Raw genomic sequence first — 19,244 nt, 5'->3', positions numbered from 1 at the left:
AGGAATTGTGAAACCTGCACCCACATCTCAACCCTTACCTCTGTCCAAGGATCCAAAGGAGCCTTTCATATCCAAAGTTTCACTTGCACTTCCAGACATGTCATTTACTGTATCCGTTGCTCCCCATGCGGTCTCCTTTACATTGGAAAAGCTGGACGTCTACTTGCACAGCGCTTCAGAGAACATCTCCGGGACACCCACACCAACCAAACCCACTGCCCTGTGGCTGAACACTTCAACTCCCCCTCCCACTCCACCAATGACCTGGACCTCCTCCATCACCACTCCTTCACTGCCCGATGCCTGGAGAAAGAACGCCTCATCTTCCACCTCAGGACCCTCCAACCCCACAGCATTTATGTTGATTTTACCAGTTTGCTCATTTCACTCCCATCTTATCCCAGTTCCAACCTTCCAACTCGGCCCCCACCTATCCACCCAAATCTCCTCTCTGACCTATCACCATTACCCCCTGCTCCATCTACTATTGCACTCTCAGCTACCTTACCCACAGCCCCACTGCCTTCCCATTTATCTCACCACCGCCTCGGCTCTCAGCCTCATTCCTGATGGATGACATTTGTCCGAAGCGTCGATTCTCCTGCTCCTCGGCTGCTGCCTGACCTGCTGTGCTTTTCCAGCACCACATTCTTGACTCTGATCTCCAGCATCTGCAGTCCTCACTCTCGCTTAGATATCCTACTTGCCAATGAGTAGCAAGTTGGACAGATTTGCAGGAAGTCCAGAAGCACCCAATGATCTGGTGACTGAAGACTGGATTGAGGGTGCACAACTTATATCAACAGGGGACTCAATGCAAGTGAGCAGGCAGTACTCATGATACAACATCTGTGGGGGGAAAACCCACTGGGACATGCTAGGTTGAGGCACACAAGTTCAAAGGGGCTGCAGCCTGATCTTTGACTGGGCTTTTGTGACAGCAGGAGCCTGACATAGCGACAGAAGAGCTTTTATGTGTACAAACTAAGGGAGGACCTGCTCTCCACTTCTTTGGAGCTGGTGAAGTTGTTCAACACAATTATCATCATGGCCCTGGATTCCACCATCAAATTAATCAGGGTCAGGAAGGTAAAGGACATTTAGAAGAAGCAGTGAGGGACTTTTGAATGGATTGGCAGAGGCTTAATTTCTTTCCTTTTTTTATGTTTCTTCACTCAGAGAACTCTCTTCTTCTTCCTTCTCTCTCCTCACAGTACACTGGGCTGTGAGCCAGCCAGCTCAGAGTCAGTCCCCTCTGCAACACAAAATGGAGAGTCCTTCACCACTGATCCAGCTCCCTCAGCGGCAGCTCTCAGCACAACCTCTGACATTCTATTTTTTTATTTTTTTAAATTACCCCCCCACACAACTGCCTAACTGCTGTAGTGCTTATTTTATCCCCCGCACCCATGTTGTATGTGTGCAGGTGTGAGACACAGTGAAAGACACAATGTGTACGAATCTTTACTCAATTTCCACCACTGGGAAGAAAAGAAATACCCAAATGGCCAGTGACAAGCAGTGCCCTTCACATCAAAGGGCAATGCTGTGTGATCAAACAGTGAAGGGGAGGGCAGGGATTAAATCAAAATAGAGTTGGACAGGGAAATAATACACTCCACTCCCTTGCAGAGGCTTAATAGTGAAAAATCTTAATTATCTTCGTTGAGCACGTATAATCAGATCATCTACTTCATGAAGAAAGATTGGATTCCTAAGACAAGGAAAGAAACTACCATCAGGAAAGTGCATTATCAACAAAGCTGGGCATTTGCAAACCTTTGGCTGATGACGCAGAAGAAACAGGGTAAACCTCATGGCCAATCTGCCCAAAGGATTTTCAAAAGTGGTGTTGGAATTCTGCTAAAGCAGGACATATCAAACAAATCTGCCCTCAACAACCATGGCCACTACTGACCACGAAGCTCAGAGATCCCATCCAATAAAAAAGCCTTCCTTTCTCTTCTCACCAGACGTTGAACTAATTGGGTATCTCACTGACAGCCATGCAGGGGTCGAGGTTCCTTCAGCAATAGGCTCAATCTTCTGTATAAGAATAGGAACTTACCTCATCATGAGTATGAAATTGGCAAGGTAGAAACATCATGCTTTTTTACACAGGAGTCAACCATTACCTGATTTTGTTTTTGCATGCATCTTGTTGGAGAATTTGAGCTGATAAGTGTTTCTTCTTTCATTTGTGTCTCTGCTTCATGGGAGTTGGACATCCACTACAATGGCGACATTGAGCTTTCCGGATCGGTCCTCAATCACATCTTTGTGACCCAATCTGTACTCCAGTAGAAGTAGGGTAGCTGAGCACATACGTGGTGCTGGTGTCAAATGTATTAAAAGATATTTGGTTGACTTTGGACAGCATATCAGATAACAGCAATGAGCAGTATATTGCTAATGAGGTTAGCAGATTGGACACTGGGTCTTTAGACATGTTGCATACATCAGCCTGCGCATGACCTTAGAACGGTTCAACGAACAGAGAATCAGGCTGCTCTTTTACCTGTCTATACTCAGGCTCATGCCAACCATCTCCAATTGTTTGATATCAGGCCTGACTACAGAGACGGGTAGCAGAGATCCCACTCAGCGTAACTCTTGGAGCTTCCAACTGTGGGAGATAAAGCTAGAGAACCCATACAGACTGCCAATTTCAGTGAGAAAGATGTTTATCTATAACCAAGGTGTTCTTAAACCTGCTCCTGTTGTGTACATTGGAGATATCACTAACCTTACTTCAAAGATGGAGATTAGCAAACTGGAAGAGACCCAAAGGAAGCAGCTGGCTTCTACCCTCATCAAAAATGGGACAATGTTCAGCAATGATGAATGTTAACTCGAAGGTTTTGTGATCATAGTTACCTAACAAAAACAGTTGATGATTTACTATAATTGATAACTAGGGATGGTTCTCTTATACCAGACTGCCCTCCGCCCTGGGTTTTCTCTATCGTTAGTCCCTGCAAACATCCTCCAGCGTGGATTTGACAAACCACAGTGTGTTTACTCCAGCACGGAATCTGGTTCCTTGCGTCTCTTGGCCCCTGCACACCTTTTCCAGTGCAGATACAACTTGGCCACAGTGCAGTTATTCGAGCACAAATTGCCCTAGCCCCTGCAGTTTTCCCCATCACATCCTATTCTGAATACTTATCTCTGAGCCCGACACTCATTGTTTCCCATATTTCTCGGGACTAGTTATTCTCTCAACGAGTCAATCAATTGTCTGAACCCTTTTGGCCAATGGCCATACGACAGCCAGTCATGACTTTGGATGATCCTCTTGCCTGCTTTCATCTGAGGATTAGTTTACCATTCTTTTGAAGCTTATTTTTTGAAAAACAACACTGATAAAAGGGTGCATTTGTCACCCCCAGATGAATTGTTGATGCTAGTCTTGGGCATTGGATTGTCTGTATTTTTTTTTTGTAATTCTTCCCTTTGTTTTCATATGCTAGAATTTTGGAAAGTTACATTCTGCTGTAACAGCTATTAAAAGAAATCTCACAGTAAACATTAAGAAAACTCAGTTTTTCAGGGATCCCGATATTCAACAATGATGACGACATTGGGTATTGTGATCTGGTAAAAAAAAGGATTGTGACCGAAAATGATCCTCTAGCAAAGATTCCTTACTGACAATCACAGCCCATCACTGGGAGAAATCCAGGACTACCTGCAGAAGTCTTTGGAGTGAGGGGTCATCCAAGAGTCATCAACCCTATACACCTACCTGTAGTCCTCATGAAGAAGACAGACAGAATACTGTGGATCGGTGTCAATTAATGGGCGACCAACGTAAGGCTCATATGGATACTTACCTTCAATTGGTTACAGTATAGCACTACAAGTGCAATATTTCTTCAGTCTTAATTTAGCTCATGGTTGTAAACACGGCCCATCGCTGAACAAGACATTGAAAGGCGGTATTCTGAACAGGCACCAGGGCACTTAATATGTTACAGTGCCCAAACTACAATGCTGTTTGGGCCCTGCAATGTCCCTGACACCCTCATACAATTCATGGTTAAAGTTTTAGGTGACCTTAATTTCTAGTCTCACTTTGTGTATCTGGAAGAAATTCTCATCTCTGACTTGATATTCGAGAAGATCCTTGAAATATTACACCTTCTTTCAGCCTCCTTGTTGTAATTTAACCTGAAAGTCAAACTGGAAGTACCAGCTTTTCTGGATGAACATAAGATATGCTCATCTCCACGTTACCAGGGAAGGCATTACTCCTGACAATGAGAAAATCCAATTTGTCGAGGAGTGACCTAAGCCTAAGACTGGGAGGGAACTGTGATTCTATGGTTAACTGGTCACAACAGCAGATGTGTGCAAGGCTATGCACAGCAGGCCAACCCACTCTATGATATGCTGACGAAATCGGACAATGCTGAAAGAGTGGTTCGGAAAGTCAGTATAAGATGTGATACTTCATGGCAGTTGGACCCCAGCATGTAAAAACTGATTTACACTCTCAAGCAGAAGCTTGTCTCATCACCTGACCTTGGCTTCCCAGATTTCCAACCCCTTTTCATTCTGAAAAACAATTTCCTTTCCCAAGTACAGGGCTGTAATAGATTCAAAGGCAGAAAAGAGTAGTTATCACTTATGCCAGTCAGCGTCTCAAGTCGAATGAGCGTAATCTGTAGAATTACACCAGTATGAAACCCAAACTGTAAAGTTTGATGTGGGCTATTTCCCAGAGGTTCAGAGATTTTTTGATTTGTGCAGAGTTTTAAGTATTTACAGACAACCCACTCAGGTATTTGCAAATATCTGTGAAGCTTGCAGCAACAGTGAGCTGATTGGCCGCTGAACTCACACAGTTTTGATTCCACCTCCGACAAGACTGGGAAAAGTAATTCAAATGCTGATGCTCTTACCTGGAAGACTGACAACAGGAGGGAACTCATCACTACCCTACTGGAAGGGGCTGTGACAGATGCCGCACCCATGCCCCTAGACAAAGGCAGAATTCTGACCTTGATTCCCTCTAACATTCACAATGAGATTACTAAGAAGCGCCACTAATACAGGCCATGTCTGCACAGAGACAGCCAGGTGTGGTCTTACCTTTGATGTCTACCTCAAAAGAGGATCTCTGGGCAGGAAGACATCTTTGACCTTCCCCATCAATTAGGGGGAGTCAGGAAGGTAATAGGTACTCCACATTCTGTTTTTCCTCATTTTATGACTCCCCACACCTCATCTCCTCATCCGATTCAGTGGGAGAAAATCACATTTTGCTTGCAGTAAGCAGTTCTAATAAGAAGTAGTTTCACTAGTTTTTCGGCTGCACGGTGGCACAGTGGTTAGCACTGCTGCCTCACAGTGCCAGCAATCGGGGTTCAATTCCCGCCTCAGGCAACTCTGTGTGGAGTTTGCACATTCTCCCCATGCCTGCATGGGTTTGCTCCGGTTTCCTCCTTCAGTCCAAAAATGTGCAGGTTAGGTGAATTGGCCATGCTAAATTGCCCGTAGTGTTAGGTGAAGGGGTAAATGTAGGAGAATGGGTCTGGGTGGGTTACGCTTCGGCGGGTTGGTGTGGACTTGTTGGGCCGAAGGGCCTGTTTCCACACTGTAAGTAATCTAATCTAATCTCTATTTTAAAAAAGTTAATACTTCCATGAATTTCATTATTCACAGTATTCCTTTAACTTAGTGTTCCTTTAATCTATTACATAAGATATTCAAATTTACCATATAAGTAAACACAATAAACATCTATTTCATCGTAAAATACAATGCTACAATTGATCATTGTGAAGAAGTTGCTGTCGAGAATAAAGTGCAAGCTTGTTAAAACTCCAATTAGTGTCAAATTTCCTTCAAAAAATAACTTGTTTGTGCAAAGTCAGAAAGGGCAGTACACAGAAATGGAACATTTTTATCCTACTGATTGACAAAATCCATTTTCACAATGAAATACTTAGCTTCAAATATTAAAGCATTAAGGATACTAGTGTCAGTTACAGAACAAGTTAAAAAAAAACAAATTTCCCACATACTGTTTTAAGAAGCAAACTAATCATTATAGTGTTGAATGACCTACTGTCAACTTTGCGTCAACTATCCAAAATAAGTTGGTTCCAACCATTTACATGCAGCAAATTCAACTTTGAGAATCACCTGAATAAGGTGAAAGTCTTAAGCATCAGAAAAGTGGTGAAATTAAGGTCACATTGCCTAGACTGAGTTAAAGCCTAATATATAGATAACTTTAAGAATATTGATGATTGACTTATTTGATGCTAAACATTAAGCACATAACTATCATGGACAATATTCTTTACAAGCTTAAAAAGTGCATGAGTGGAGTTGAGTGTTTTACATGTGAAGGAACAACATTTGGCAATCATATTAGGATGCATCTTAAAATCTGAATACTGATTCAAAATTCATTATATCATGCTATCATAGTAATTTTAGATTCTGTTAAACTCCTCAAAACAAAATAAACAAAGCTTGTAATGTTAGCAGGCATAAGATTTTGGAAAGCAAAATTAGTGTTTTACAATTCTTCATATCTCCTTTGCCACTGCAAACTGATGTGCAAAAAAACAGTTAGTGCAACTTTTTGAATGGTAGGATACTAATTATTAATATTATAGTGCAAATGATTTCCTCCCTCCAGTGCAAGGCACTTTCATCAAATAATTTGAAGGCACATATCCCCTTTGTCCATTCACTTCAACAAGGTACCATTCATTGTTCCCTTTCTTATCATGAGCTTCCAGGATTGTTACAGTTTGCCCAGGTTGTAAGCTGGCTTCATGAGGTCCTCTTGCTGTAAACGGATATGCTGCAATAACCTGAGTACAGATCAACAATGACACATAAGTAAGACAGTATTTTAGGTAATTGCTTCAACATTTCAGTAATCATGGAATTGATCTTCAGCATTGTTCAATATTATTGAACGGTGACAGAGGGGTTAGCACTGCTGCCTCACAGCACTAGAGACCCAGGTTCAATTCCTGCCTCAGGCAACTGCCTGTGTGGAGTTTGTACATTCTCCCCGTGTCTGCGTGGGTTTCCTCCGGGTGCTCTGGTTTCCTCCCACAATCCAAAAATGTGCAGGTTAGGTGAATTGGCCATGCTAAATTGCCTGTAGTGTTAGGTGAAGGGGTAAATGTAGGGGAATGGATCTGGGTGGGTTGATGCTCGGAGTGTCGGTGTGGACTTGTTGGGCCGAAGGGCCTGTTTCCACACTTTAAGTAATCAAATCTATTGCCAGTTAAATATAATGAGGAAGTACATTCATTCCCACTTAATTCAGTTAGAGGTCTTTGTAGTAAACAAAATAAATTATGTTGGGAGAAGTTTCCCCCGTTGTGTCTCTGATCAAAATTATAAGCCTACATCAAAAAATGCAGTGAGAAAACCTTAGTATTGATGGTCTTATCTCAGCATATTAGTCTATTGCAGATTAGTTTTCTACGTTTCATAGAGAAGCAACAGTGTTTTATTTAGAACACCCATTTTATTCGGTTTCACTTTCACAGATGGTCTGTCTTTCAGCTGGAAGTGGACTTTTTTTTTGTTATTGTTTCTATGGTTGTTCCATAGCAAAAAAGAGAGTAGTTATTTTAGAATGAGATTAAGGTATTGCCAGTTCCTCCATGAAACTGAAATGGCTGCCACATTTCTTATATTATAACATTGACTTTTCCCAATGACTTTCCTTTTTAGTTATTTCTGGAATGTGAGCATCAGTGGTGAGGCCAGCATTTATTGCATGACCCTAATTGCCTTTGAGACATTGCAAAGGACCTTCACTGTAATATAAACTGTCAGTCAAGTTTGCAGTGAGAACAGTAGAAAGTAACCACCTGAATTATTGAACATATTACTGTAATTTCTTCACGATAATTTCACTAATTCCATATCAATATCTTAAAACAAGCAATAATTTAAAATCAATTATGACAATTGCAAAATACATTTGCAGATAACCAAAAGTTCCTGACTTGTTTAGGAATGTGTTATATTTTAGATGTTAAGATAGTGCATTTTTGTAAATGTTTTATAGTGAGTTTCATTGCCACAAAACACTTTTGACTAGCCAGCATTGCATTCTAGAAGAAAAAAGAGAAAACAAGACTTGCATTTAATAGTAATTTTCACGACCACTGGATGTTCCAGAGCGTTTCACAGCAAATGAAGTATTATAGAAATGTTGTCACTGTTGTAAAGTAAGAAATGCTGCAGCAGCTAAGTTACTTATAGACATCTTCCACAAACAGCCATGTGGTACTGAAGATAACCTGTTTTTGCAATATTGATTGCAAAATAATTTATATACATGGACAAACATATGGATGTATTTAAATCTTTACATGGGATATTTTAATTTCACTCAAGGAAGCAGACAGGACCTCAGTTTAATGCCTCATTCAAAGCAGCAACTCTGACAGTTCAGTATTCCTCAGGTACTACACCGGAGTGTCAGCCTTGATTTTGTGTTCAAGTCCTGCAGTGGGGCTTTAACTTGTGATTCAGAGTGAGAATGCTGTCAACAGTGCCTGAGCTGAGAAATGGTCAAAAAGAGCCTAATTTTTGCTCTCTTTTGGTATGTTTAGAAAGATGAAAATCAGCTGAAACTGAGTAATGCTATAATGTAAAGAATATGAACATGTTAATTGAAATGCCCTTACTTGATACTGCATTGGTTCTGGAAGTCGGCAAAGAGGACTTTCAGGTGAAGGAGAAGATATTGTTCTGTTAATTGCTCCATCCACAATGTGATCAAGAGAGGGGCTCTGTGGAAAGTTATTTAGTTGTTTTCCAGGCTGAAGTGGACTCAGTTTTCCAGCAGGAACAAATCCTCGATGGCCTTGATAGAAAAAATAAAATGATATAATTGAATGGAAGCATTTCTTTTAGATTTATTGTTCTAAGTGCAGGTTTAATTGCTACAACAGAAAATATTTAAAATTGCTCATGCTGACAGATCAGCTATGATATTTACTGTTTATTAGCCTAATAAAGTTACCAAACATAAAATAAATGTGATAAAAAAGCCCTTTGAGAAGAAATTAGGATATTTTGCTTCGAGAAGTATAATAGAAACCAACATTACTATGATGGCATGATATAGAGTCATAGAGTCGTAGAGATCTACAGCATGGAAACAGACCCTTCGGTCCAACCCATCCATGCTGACCAGATATCCCAACCCAATCGAGTTCCATCTGCCAACACCCGGCCCATATCCCTCCAAATCCTTCCTATTCATATACTCGTCCAAATGCCTCTTAAATGTTGCAATTGTACCAACCTCCACCACTTCCTCTGGCAACTCATTCCATACACGTACCACCCTCTGTGTGAAAAAGTTGCCCCTTAGGACTCTTTTATATCTTTCCCCACTCACCCTAAACCTATGCCCTCTAATTCTGGACTCCCTGACCCCAGGGAAAAGACTTTGTCTATTTATCCTATCCATGCCCCTTATAATATTGTAAACTTCGATAAGGTCACCCCTCAGCCTCCGACGCTCCATGGAAAACAGCCCCAGCCTTTTCAGCTTCTCCCTATAGGTCAAATTGTCCAACCCTGGCAACATCCTTGTAAATCTTTTCTGAACCCTTTCAAGTTTCACAACATCTTTCTGATAGGAAGGAGACCAGAATTGCATGCAATATTCCAACAATGGCCTAACTAATGTCCTGTATAGCCGCAACATGACCTCCCAACTCCTGTACTCAATACTCTGACCAATAAACGAAAGCAGACAAAATGCCTTTTTCACTATTCTATCTACTTGCAACTCCACTTTCAAGGAGCTATGAATCTGCACTTTAAGGTCTCTTTGTTCAGCAACACTCCCTAGGACCTTACCATTAAGTGTATAAGTCCTGCTAAGATTTGCTTTCCTAAAATGCAGCACCTCGCATTTTTCTGAATTATACTCCACCTGCCACTTCTCAGCCCATTAGCCCATCTGGTCAAGATCCTGCTGAAATCTGAGGTAACCCTCTTCACTGTCCACTACACCTTCAATTTTGGTGCCATCTGCAAACTTACTAACTGTACCTCTTATGCTCGCATCCAATTCATTTATGTGAATGACAAAAAGCAGAGGATCCAGCACCGATCCTTGTGGCACTTCACTGGTCACAGGCCTCCAGTCTGAAAAACAACCCTCCATCACTACCCTCTGTCTTCTACCTTTGAGCCAGTTCTGTACCCAAATGGCTAGTTCTCCCTGTATTCCATGAGATCTAACCTTGCTATTAGTCTCCCATGTGGAACCTTGTCGAATGCTTTACTGAAGTCCATATAGATCACATCCACCACTCTGCCCTCATCAATCCTCTTTGTTACTTCTTCAAAAAACTCAATCAAGTTTGTGAGACATGATTTCCAACGCACAAAGCCATGTTGACTATCCCTAATCAGTCCTTGCCTTTCCAAATACATGTACATCCTGTCCCTCAGGATTCCCTACAACAACTTGCCCACCACCGAGGTCAGGCTCACTGATTTATAGTTCTCTGGCTTGTCTTTACCACCCTTCTTAAACAGTGACACCACGTTTGCCAAACTCTAGTCTTCCGGCACCTCACCCGTGATGATCGATGATACAAATATCTCAGCAAGAGGCCCAGCAATCACTTCTCTAGCTTCCCTCAGAGTTCTATGGTACACCTGATCAGGTCCTGGGGATTAGATTAGATTAGTTACAGTGTGAAAACAGGCCCTTCGGCCTAACAAGTCCACACCGACCTGGCAAAGCGCCATCCACCCAGACCCATTCTCCTACATTTACTCCTAACACTAAGGGCAATTTAGCTTGGCCAATTCAACTAACCTGCACATTTTTGGACTGGGGGAGGAAACTGGAGCACCCGGAGGAAACCCACGCAGACACAGGGAGAATGTGCAAACTCCACACAGTCAGTCGCCTCAGGCGGGAACTGAACCCGGGTCTCTGGCGCGGTGAGGCAGCAATGCTAACCACTGTGCCACCCATATGCCACTGTGCCGCCCACCTTTGCCCGTTTCAAGACATCCAGCACTTCCCCCTCTGTAATATGGACATTTTGCAATTTGTCACCATCTATTTCCCGACAGTCTATATCTTTCATATCCTTTTCCATATTAAATACTGATGCAAAAAACTCATTTAGTATCTCCCCCATTTTCTGTGGCTCCACATAAAGGCTGCCTTGCTGATCTTTCAGGGGCCCTATTCTCTCCCTAGTTACCCATATGTCTGTCATGTATTTGTAAAAACTCTTTGGATTCTCCTGAATTCTATTTGCCAATGCTATCTTATGTCCCCTTTTTACCCTCCTGATTTCCCTCTTTTGAACCAGTTTTCAGATTTTAAGACGCATCCTAATTTGTCCATGGCTAAATAAGGAAGTTGTCGATAATATCAAATTGAAAGAAACCCTGCACAAATCTGCAAACTGGCGGGGTCAGAGGATTGCACTGTCTTTGAGGACCCAGCAAAGAATGACAAAAAAAATGACAAAGTGGCAGAAAGTAGATAATGTGAGAAAGCTTGCGAGTAATTTCGTGTGAGTGAAAGCTTTTGCAAGTACTTGAACTGGAAAAGAGTAACTAAAGCTGGAGTTGATTCTTTGGGGTGAGTTTGGGAAACTGATAAGAGAAAACAAATAAATGACATGAATCACATTAAGTTAGTTTGCAGGAATAACAAGTGATTTGGAAGGCAACGGGATGTTGTCTGTTCTAAAGGAATGAAAACTAAGAGTAGGGTCATATTACTGAAGCTGCATAAACCATTGTTGGGAGCACAGGTAGAATACAATATACAGTTTTGGGTTTTTAATCCAAAAGAAAAACATGCTTTAGAAGAAGTCCTGACAAGGTTTACTCCACTCATTCATCGGATGGAAAGATTATATTAGGAAGAATATGTTGTGGGGAGAAAACACCAGCCTCGGAATCAGAATTGGGATTCAACGACAGAGTTTATTGTTCAAGGAAACCAGAACTCTGGGGAGTGAGAGAGACATCTGGCAGTATGGCTGTCAGCTGTGAGCCTTTTCTCACCCTTGGAGCACATCACGATATTTTACACGTTTCATGGTATAATTGTTCAAGTATCGAGTCTTTGTGCAGCATGGTTTGTTTACAGAAAACATGACGGAGTCGTAGTCGGTTTCAGCAGCTACGTGGAAGTCCATTGCTGCAGTAATTAGGTATGCTCATTCTCCCTGAGAAGGAATATCGTTTTCCATTACTGGAAATCTAAGGTATTAACACTTTCATACAGATAATCAACATTTCTATTGAAGGTGGTGGCTGGACCCAGACACTTCAGTGGGCAGTAGATGGTACTGATGTGTATTCTCTCCCCCACCCACCTTAAATTAATCATCTATGTTCTGTGTCTACTGTGTTGATATCCTGTTGGCCTAAGGCAGTATGCTTTGCTGTATTTTTCCATGTAATGGCTCAGTGGCCATCTTGTGTGCTAAGTGACCAACTTATGGCTCAACGGCCATCTTGTGTCTGTGTGCCCCATGTCAACTCTCACTTCAAACAGATCAGGTTGATAGCTACTGGAGTTTAGAGTGAGAAGTGATCTTATTGAAGCAGACAAGAACTTGAGAGATCTGGACAGGGTGGACACCAGGAAAGAAAACTAAGGAACGTAACTTAAGAGTAAGAGGTCACACTTTTAAGACAGAGGTGAGAATATGTTTTCCTCTCTTAGGGTCATTGTAGTGTAGAATTCTCTTTTGCAGATTTATTCAAAGCTCAGTTACATGGATCTTTGATAGACAAGATAGTCAAGGTTCATGGACTGCAGGCAAGAAAGTAGAGCTGAAACCACAACCAGATTTAATTGAATGCAGGAACAGACTCAAAGGCCAAATGGACTACTCCTGCTGCTATGTCTGCTAAAATGAATTTATTGTAAACTACGTAATAGTGATCTTCTTCCAAGGAACAGCAACTGGTTTAACCTGTCCTGGAACAATGATGGAACTACTCACATTGCTCAGAACATTGGGTTTGATTTTCCAAGGAATGGCAGTCACAGTCAGACTGCCACTGCATTATTACTTTTTCCATGAAGAAACAACTTTGCATTTCTGGCAGGAGATTCCTTCAGAAATAGAGGGCCTAATCTATCAGGTCTCATGTGGTGCAAGGCTGTCAAGAGCAGTCAAATCACACCCCTTCTTCATGATTGTAATTGGCATATTCTGTGATTCAAATGTCTATCAGTGCAGACAATGACTCTTGTAGCTCCTGTTGAAGGCTAAGTATGTATGGTAAGTATAGGGTTAGGATGCTTGAGTGGGTAGATGGGCACGATGCCAATTAAGAAGGGTGCTAAGTGGGTTGGGTATCAGATGTCCACTGCAGTGGGGTCTCTGAAGACTGTCAAAACACTACTCCCATTGTTGAAACAACTATCTAGTCAACGGTATGCATGAAATGTTAAACTGAGTTTATATCCTGCCCTTAGAGGCTAACACTTCAAATTGAATTTTACTTGTTTCTTTGCTTTCTTTTATTCTTTTCAGTCATCCATTGGGCATTTCACTTTCGGTCCTTTTACTTGAATACTTAGATTATTCATTGAATTTTATTTGAAAAGCAGGTCTCAGATGGCACTGAAGATGGGTATTCTATGATTTGGAGCATGATGTCATTTCGTGGTTAACCTAGTCTGGTCTAAATACCAAATCCTGCCATTGATTATATACTGAGTATACTTGAAAGCTATTCTGATTGGCAAATGCTTGAAACCCATCTGTAAGAAAAGGCAGCAGAATATGTCTGACGTTATATAAGCAGTTTTTTTTATAAGATTTGTGCTACATTAAATTTTTGCCAAGATGCAGAAAGAATAACAATTATATCCTTTCTCAATCAACTGTGAACCTTTTAGTAATCAATTTCGGTCCAAATGTTACATACAAGACAGAACTCTTTTCCCAATCTTGCAGGTTTCACTGTCAATTTGATCTGTTAGTTTAAGTGTTTAAATTTGCTACAGTTTTTATTAATTTTAATTGATGAAAAGCTATTCAGTTATGACATTTGATTATATAAGATGAAAAGATCACATTCTCGCCCACTTTTCCACCCTCTTCCTGTAGTGAAATGCTAACAGCTCCCACACATGTTCACTTAATTACAGACAATTAGGAGAGAGAACTGTGTTTATTTTCTAAAAACAGTTAAATTCAAAAATTGCCTTAGTAATGCTTCTAACTTAGGATTATAAGGCTTGAATATAAAATGAGGAACATGACTTTATACTCTCGAAGGACAAAATTAGAAAAACTAACAAAAACTTGCTGTAATTCTCAAAAGAAGTATTTAACTAAATATACATGTAGCCAGATCATAAGGTGACACATCCCCTTCCAAACAACCCAAGATATTTTTAAAGCACTGAATGCAACCTTTAACTTGTGACTATCTAACCTTTGTATGTAGCAAGCTACATTGTGAGGTAGCAGAGTTTTGGAACTATCGGTGAGGGCAAAAAGAGAAACGATGGAAAACAGTGAAAACAAAGTGACAGAATGCTTGAGTGTTGACAGTGAGCAAAGAAATTACTGCCTTCCAATGGCAGGAAAGAGATAAGGATTGGGTGAAACTGTACATATGTAAATACATGGAGTTTATTGAACAAAACAGGGAAACTGGAAGCAGAAATTGCTCTAGAGGGATATGAGATAATAGCACTGAGAGAAACGAGATTCAAGCCAGAACAGGACCAGTTACATAGAATCCCAGGGTTACAAAGCTTTTAGTAGAAATTGGGTAGGGAAAAACAGAGGAGGTGTAGCAGTCTTGGTCAAACATAGTATCATAGCCCCTGAATAAGATGCAGTTCCTGAATTGGGAATCTATACAGTTGGAGGTGTGAAACAGGAAGGCAGCAGTGACCTTGGTATTCACTATAAATCTCCAAATAGTGGGGAGGAAGTAGATGAGAGTATTTGTAAGTAGATTATGGAAATCATCAGGACAAGTAGGGTTGTGATAACTGGTGATTTCGATTACCCGAAGATAGACTGGGTAAAAGGCAGACTGTGGGGCGTGCAAAGGGAGAAATTCCTGTACGTGTGCAGGAGAACTCTCTGGAACAGTACAGTTGCAGTCCTGCCGGGGAGGGAGCTGTGCTGGGTCTGGTCCTAGGAAATGAGGCAGAACAAGTGGAGAATGTCAGAGTTGGGGGAGCATTTGAGAAACTGCAATTTATAATATAATAATATTTAATATTAAGTTGGAAAAGGATAAAAATCAGTCAATAATCAAGATCCCAGACTGAAAAAGAGCAGATTTTAAGGGTTTAAAAACTGAACTGCAATGGGTTGACCAGAAACACATTTTGGTGGATAAAACAGTGGATGAGAAATGGGAGATTTTCAAAAGAGAAATGAAGTAGCTTGTAAGCTCGGTACATACCCACGAGAAATAAATATGGGGTGTCCAAAGTTAGAGTACTCTGGATGACTAGGGATAATAATGAGAAAATAAAGAAGAAAAATGAGGTAAATTACGCGTACCAGAATAATTGTGATAGAAATCAGGAAAAATGTTTCAAATGCAGGAGACAAGCGAAGGCTGGAGTCAGGAAGGTTAAGAGGAAGTATGAAGAAAGGATGGCAACCTGTGCTAAACCAAACGTAAAATGTTTTTTAAACATATTAGTTATAGAAGATTACTGAATGATAGAATGAGGACTAGAAGGAACAAGCAGGCTATACTGCTACTGAAGCAAAGGGTATGGCAGAGGTACTAAATGAGTATTTTGCTACTGTCTTTACCAAAACAGAAAATGGTGACAATGGCCCTGTTGAAAATGTGGGTGTTGAGCAACTGAGCAGAATAGTGATAGATAAAGAAAAGGTGTAAAAAAAGGATGGCAGCACTCCAGGTGGAGAGGTCACCAGACCCAAAAGAGCACTAAAAGAGGTAATGCAGAAAATTAAAGACCTGTTGACAGAAATTTTCAGGGCTTCTCTGAATACAGGATTATTACCAGGGAACTGGAGGATTGATAATTTGCTGCCATTGTTTAAGGAAGGGGCAAAAAATAACGCAGGAAACTACAGACCTCTCAACTTGACATCAATAGTGGGAACATTGATGGATGCCCATAATACAGGATAACATATACACTTGGAGAAAAAAAAAACATGTTAATACTAAATAGTCAAGATGGCTTTGTCAAGGACAGGTTATGTCTGACAAATTTAATTGAGTTGTTTGACGAGTGACACAAGCAGTAGATAGTACTGTGGATGTTGTTGATTTGGATTCTCAGAAGCATTTGTGACAGTGCCACATGGCAGGTTAGTCTGTAAAGTAGAAATGCTTGGGATTGATGGGTCCTTGGCAACAGGGATTAGAAGTTGACTACAAGATAGGAAACAGAGGGTGGGTAGAGATGAGCATTTCTCAGATTGGAGATGAGTTGAAAGTGGTGCTCCCCCAGGGTCGTTGTTGGGACCCTTGCTTTTTGTGAGTTATATCATCAATTTGGAGATGGGTGTTGAGGGCAAATGTCTAAATTTGCAAATGATACAAAGCTAAGGAGAATAGTGAATTATGAGGATGATGCTGACCACCTTCAGAGGGGCTTTGACAAATCGGGTAAATGGGCAGATACCTCGAAGGTCACTTTCAATACAGAGAAACGTGAGGTAGCGCATTTTCATAGGAAAAACATGGATAGACAATACAGGATCAATGGTACAATATTGAAGGGAATACAGAAACAGAGGGGCCTCAGGCTCACTTTCATACTTCTCTGAAGGTGGCCAGGCAAGTTGAAACAGTTGTTAATAAGATTATAGGATCCTTGGGTTCATAAATAGAAGCATAGAGTATTAAAGCAAGGAAGTGGTGCTTCACCTACATATATCATTGGTCAGACCACATTTGAAGTATTGTGTTTAGTTCTGGGCAACATATTTAAGGAAGGATGTTAAAGTCATGGAAAGAGTGCAAAGGAGATGTATGAGAATAATATCAGGAATGAGGGATTTTAGATACAAGGAAAGATAAACAAAATTGAGCTTATTCTCCTCAGAGCAAAGAGGTGACCTTATTGAGATGTTCAAAATTATGAACAATTTTGACAGGGTAGAGAAGGATATCCTGCTTCCACTAGTTGGTAAGTCAGTAACTAGTGGTCATAGTTTTAAGAATTGCCAACAAGAGAGCTTGGAGTGAGATGAAAGAAATGTCTACTCAGAATTGTTAGGATTTGGAATGCACTGACTGGGAGAGTGGTGGACTTGGATTCAAAAGGAGATTTCCAAAGAGAGTTGGATATATATTTGATGAGTTTAGAGAGCTATGGGGTTAGCCGGATGATTTTTTTTGGGAGCTGATAGAGACCATGATGGGTCGAATGGCCTCCTTCTGTATGTAAAATTCTCTGATTCTTGATATGTATTATCTGCTAATATTTTAGCACTATGTTATAGAAGCTTGTATGGAACTACTGAGATATTCCCATAGGTAGCATTGGTTTTAGTTGAAATACTAGTAAAGATTTCCTATCAGTTTAATTATCTTCTTAACTTAATGTAAAAATTGTTGAGCTTTTGGCAGGAAAAGTTATATTCTCTTAAAAATCAGGTTGACATGACATTTCATTATTAAAGTAGAATTACATTAAAGTAAAATTATTGTAAAGAACATTAATGTTAGTAATGGCTACACATACAAACCCTGATAAGTATTTTATGACACCTCTTATGGGCACTTCAGTATGTTTTAAAACCTGCCCTTTATTTTGCAAAGCTTTGATTTGATTGGACATCCACCTCTGTGTCAATGTTAGAATGCATTTCAGACTGAAACTTTGCTGGTGCTGAGGGCCCTCTGTTAAATGATTTATTGCATTTTCAAGCCAATTCCTAATGGTCTTGGACAAACTTGTGTAGCATTGGAAGATTGGTACTGAGGCAGACCATTTCGTTAGAGAAATATAGATGACAGAAATGGAAAATGCTTCATTTCTCCAACAGTTGTATCCTTTACCCTGAGGTGCACAACAGATTTACCTGAACAAGTTCAGATATGCAGTAGATCTATGTATGTTTCTGTAGCTCAAGGTTACAGAGAGAGCTGAGGCTTTAGCTATTGTTAGAATGAATCGAAATGTAGACGGCAAAGTAAAGAAAAATCACCCAATTTCAATGGAAAAACTTAAGTAACCAAAAAACAAAGTTTCTTTAACAATCTACTCTGAACTTTTTTAAAATTTACTATTTGAAGCTTTCTTCATTCCAAATAAGATGGTTTTACTTTTTCTATTAAAGAAAATCAAATGGCCTGTGTTCTATATAAAATAAAATCCTCACACTCTGATGGGATGCATCACAAAAGTATAGCCAGCAATGGATATTGATTCCTTACAATGTACTCTTGCAAATTATTTTTGGTGCTAAAGTAAATTATTAAAGAATAGGTGATCCATCAGATCAGAATGTTCTAAACAACCATCACAGTACAATCAATGTTTTATGCCACTTTGTAAGTATACAGAACCTATTTTGCAATGTTTCAGGATATTTGGTGCAAACTATTTTAGCACGTTAAAATAAAAACTGATTCAGCTGTACTTCCATCGAGTGTTTGGCCTGATATCTCAGATTTTTCATGGGACAGTATCATCAGTTACCGTTGATTGCAACCTCTAAGTGACCCGAGCTATGGTGGGATTAGTGACAGAATTTGACAAGAAGTTTGGAAAGGCCAATCTCAGTCTACTTTTTTATGCCTTTCAAAAGCAGTGTGGCAAGTGTCTTGCTGGGCAGTAGCAAGTTGCCAAGTAAGGACATTATTGCTTGTTAAGTACCTTGTTAACAGCCCAATGTGCATCATTAATGTTCAGCTTCCTGTCTTCGCAAAATGCCAAACAAGCTAGACCTTAACAGAAAAACTCAACAGAGAAATTATCCTGGCAAATTCAGCTCCCCACCTGCTCCGAAGAACCTCTATGTTGAATAGAGCCAAACAGCATCTCAGGACATGATTCAGGGGTACCAATTGCACACAGCCCTCATCCATAAATACTGGCATTTGTCAATGACTTAGAACCATCAAGCATCTCTCCAATATACTTTCAGGCTGCTTGCAAAGCACAGACTTACATTGCAAGGTGTACCAACAACTAGCATTGAAAAACTGTAGCAAGGACACATTGCACCCATAGATAGAGACCCAGCTAATGGGTTAGACCATGTTGCATC

The 19,244-nt window shown here is 40.5% G+C and overlaps 1 protein-coding gene across 13 annotated transcripts in view; it reads right to left on the bottom strand.

Moving 5' to 3' along the window:
* Positions 1 to 5,672: 5,672 nt before the first annotated feature.
* Positions 5,673 to 19,244, bottom strand: part of arhgef37 (Rho guanine nucleotide exchange factor (GEF) 37) — a 232,674-nt gene continuing 219,102 nt past the window's right edge. For all 13 annotated transcript variants that reach the window (XM_072590933.1, XM_072590929.1, XM_072590942.1 and 10 more), the window contains 2 exons: positions 8,682 to 8,860; positions 5,673 to 6,836 (listed from right to left, as the gene is read on the bottom strand). In XM_072590933.1, coding sequence (XP_072447034.1) covers positions 6,630 to 6,836; positions 8,682 to 8,860 — 386 coding nt within the window. In that variant the 3' untranslated portion in view covers positions 5,673 to 6,629. The remainder of the gene's footprint in view (positions 6,837 to 8,681; positions 8,861 to 19,244) is intronic.

The sequence above is a fragment of the Chiloscyllium punctatum genome, chromosome 20, assembly GCF_047496795.1.
Source record: "Chiloscyllium punctatum isolate Juve2018m chromosome 20, sChiPun1.3, whole genome shotgun sequence".
In the NCBI taxonomy this organism is placed as follows: Eukaryota; Metazoa; Chordata; class Chondrichthyes; order Orectolobiformes; family Hemiscylliidae; genus Chiloscyllium; species Chiloscyllium punctatum.
Note: the sequence above shows the minus strand (reverse complement) of the source record. Positions and strands in the feature narration are given on the sequence as shown.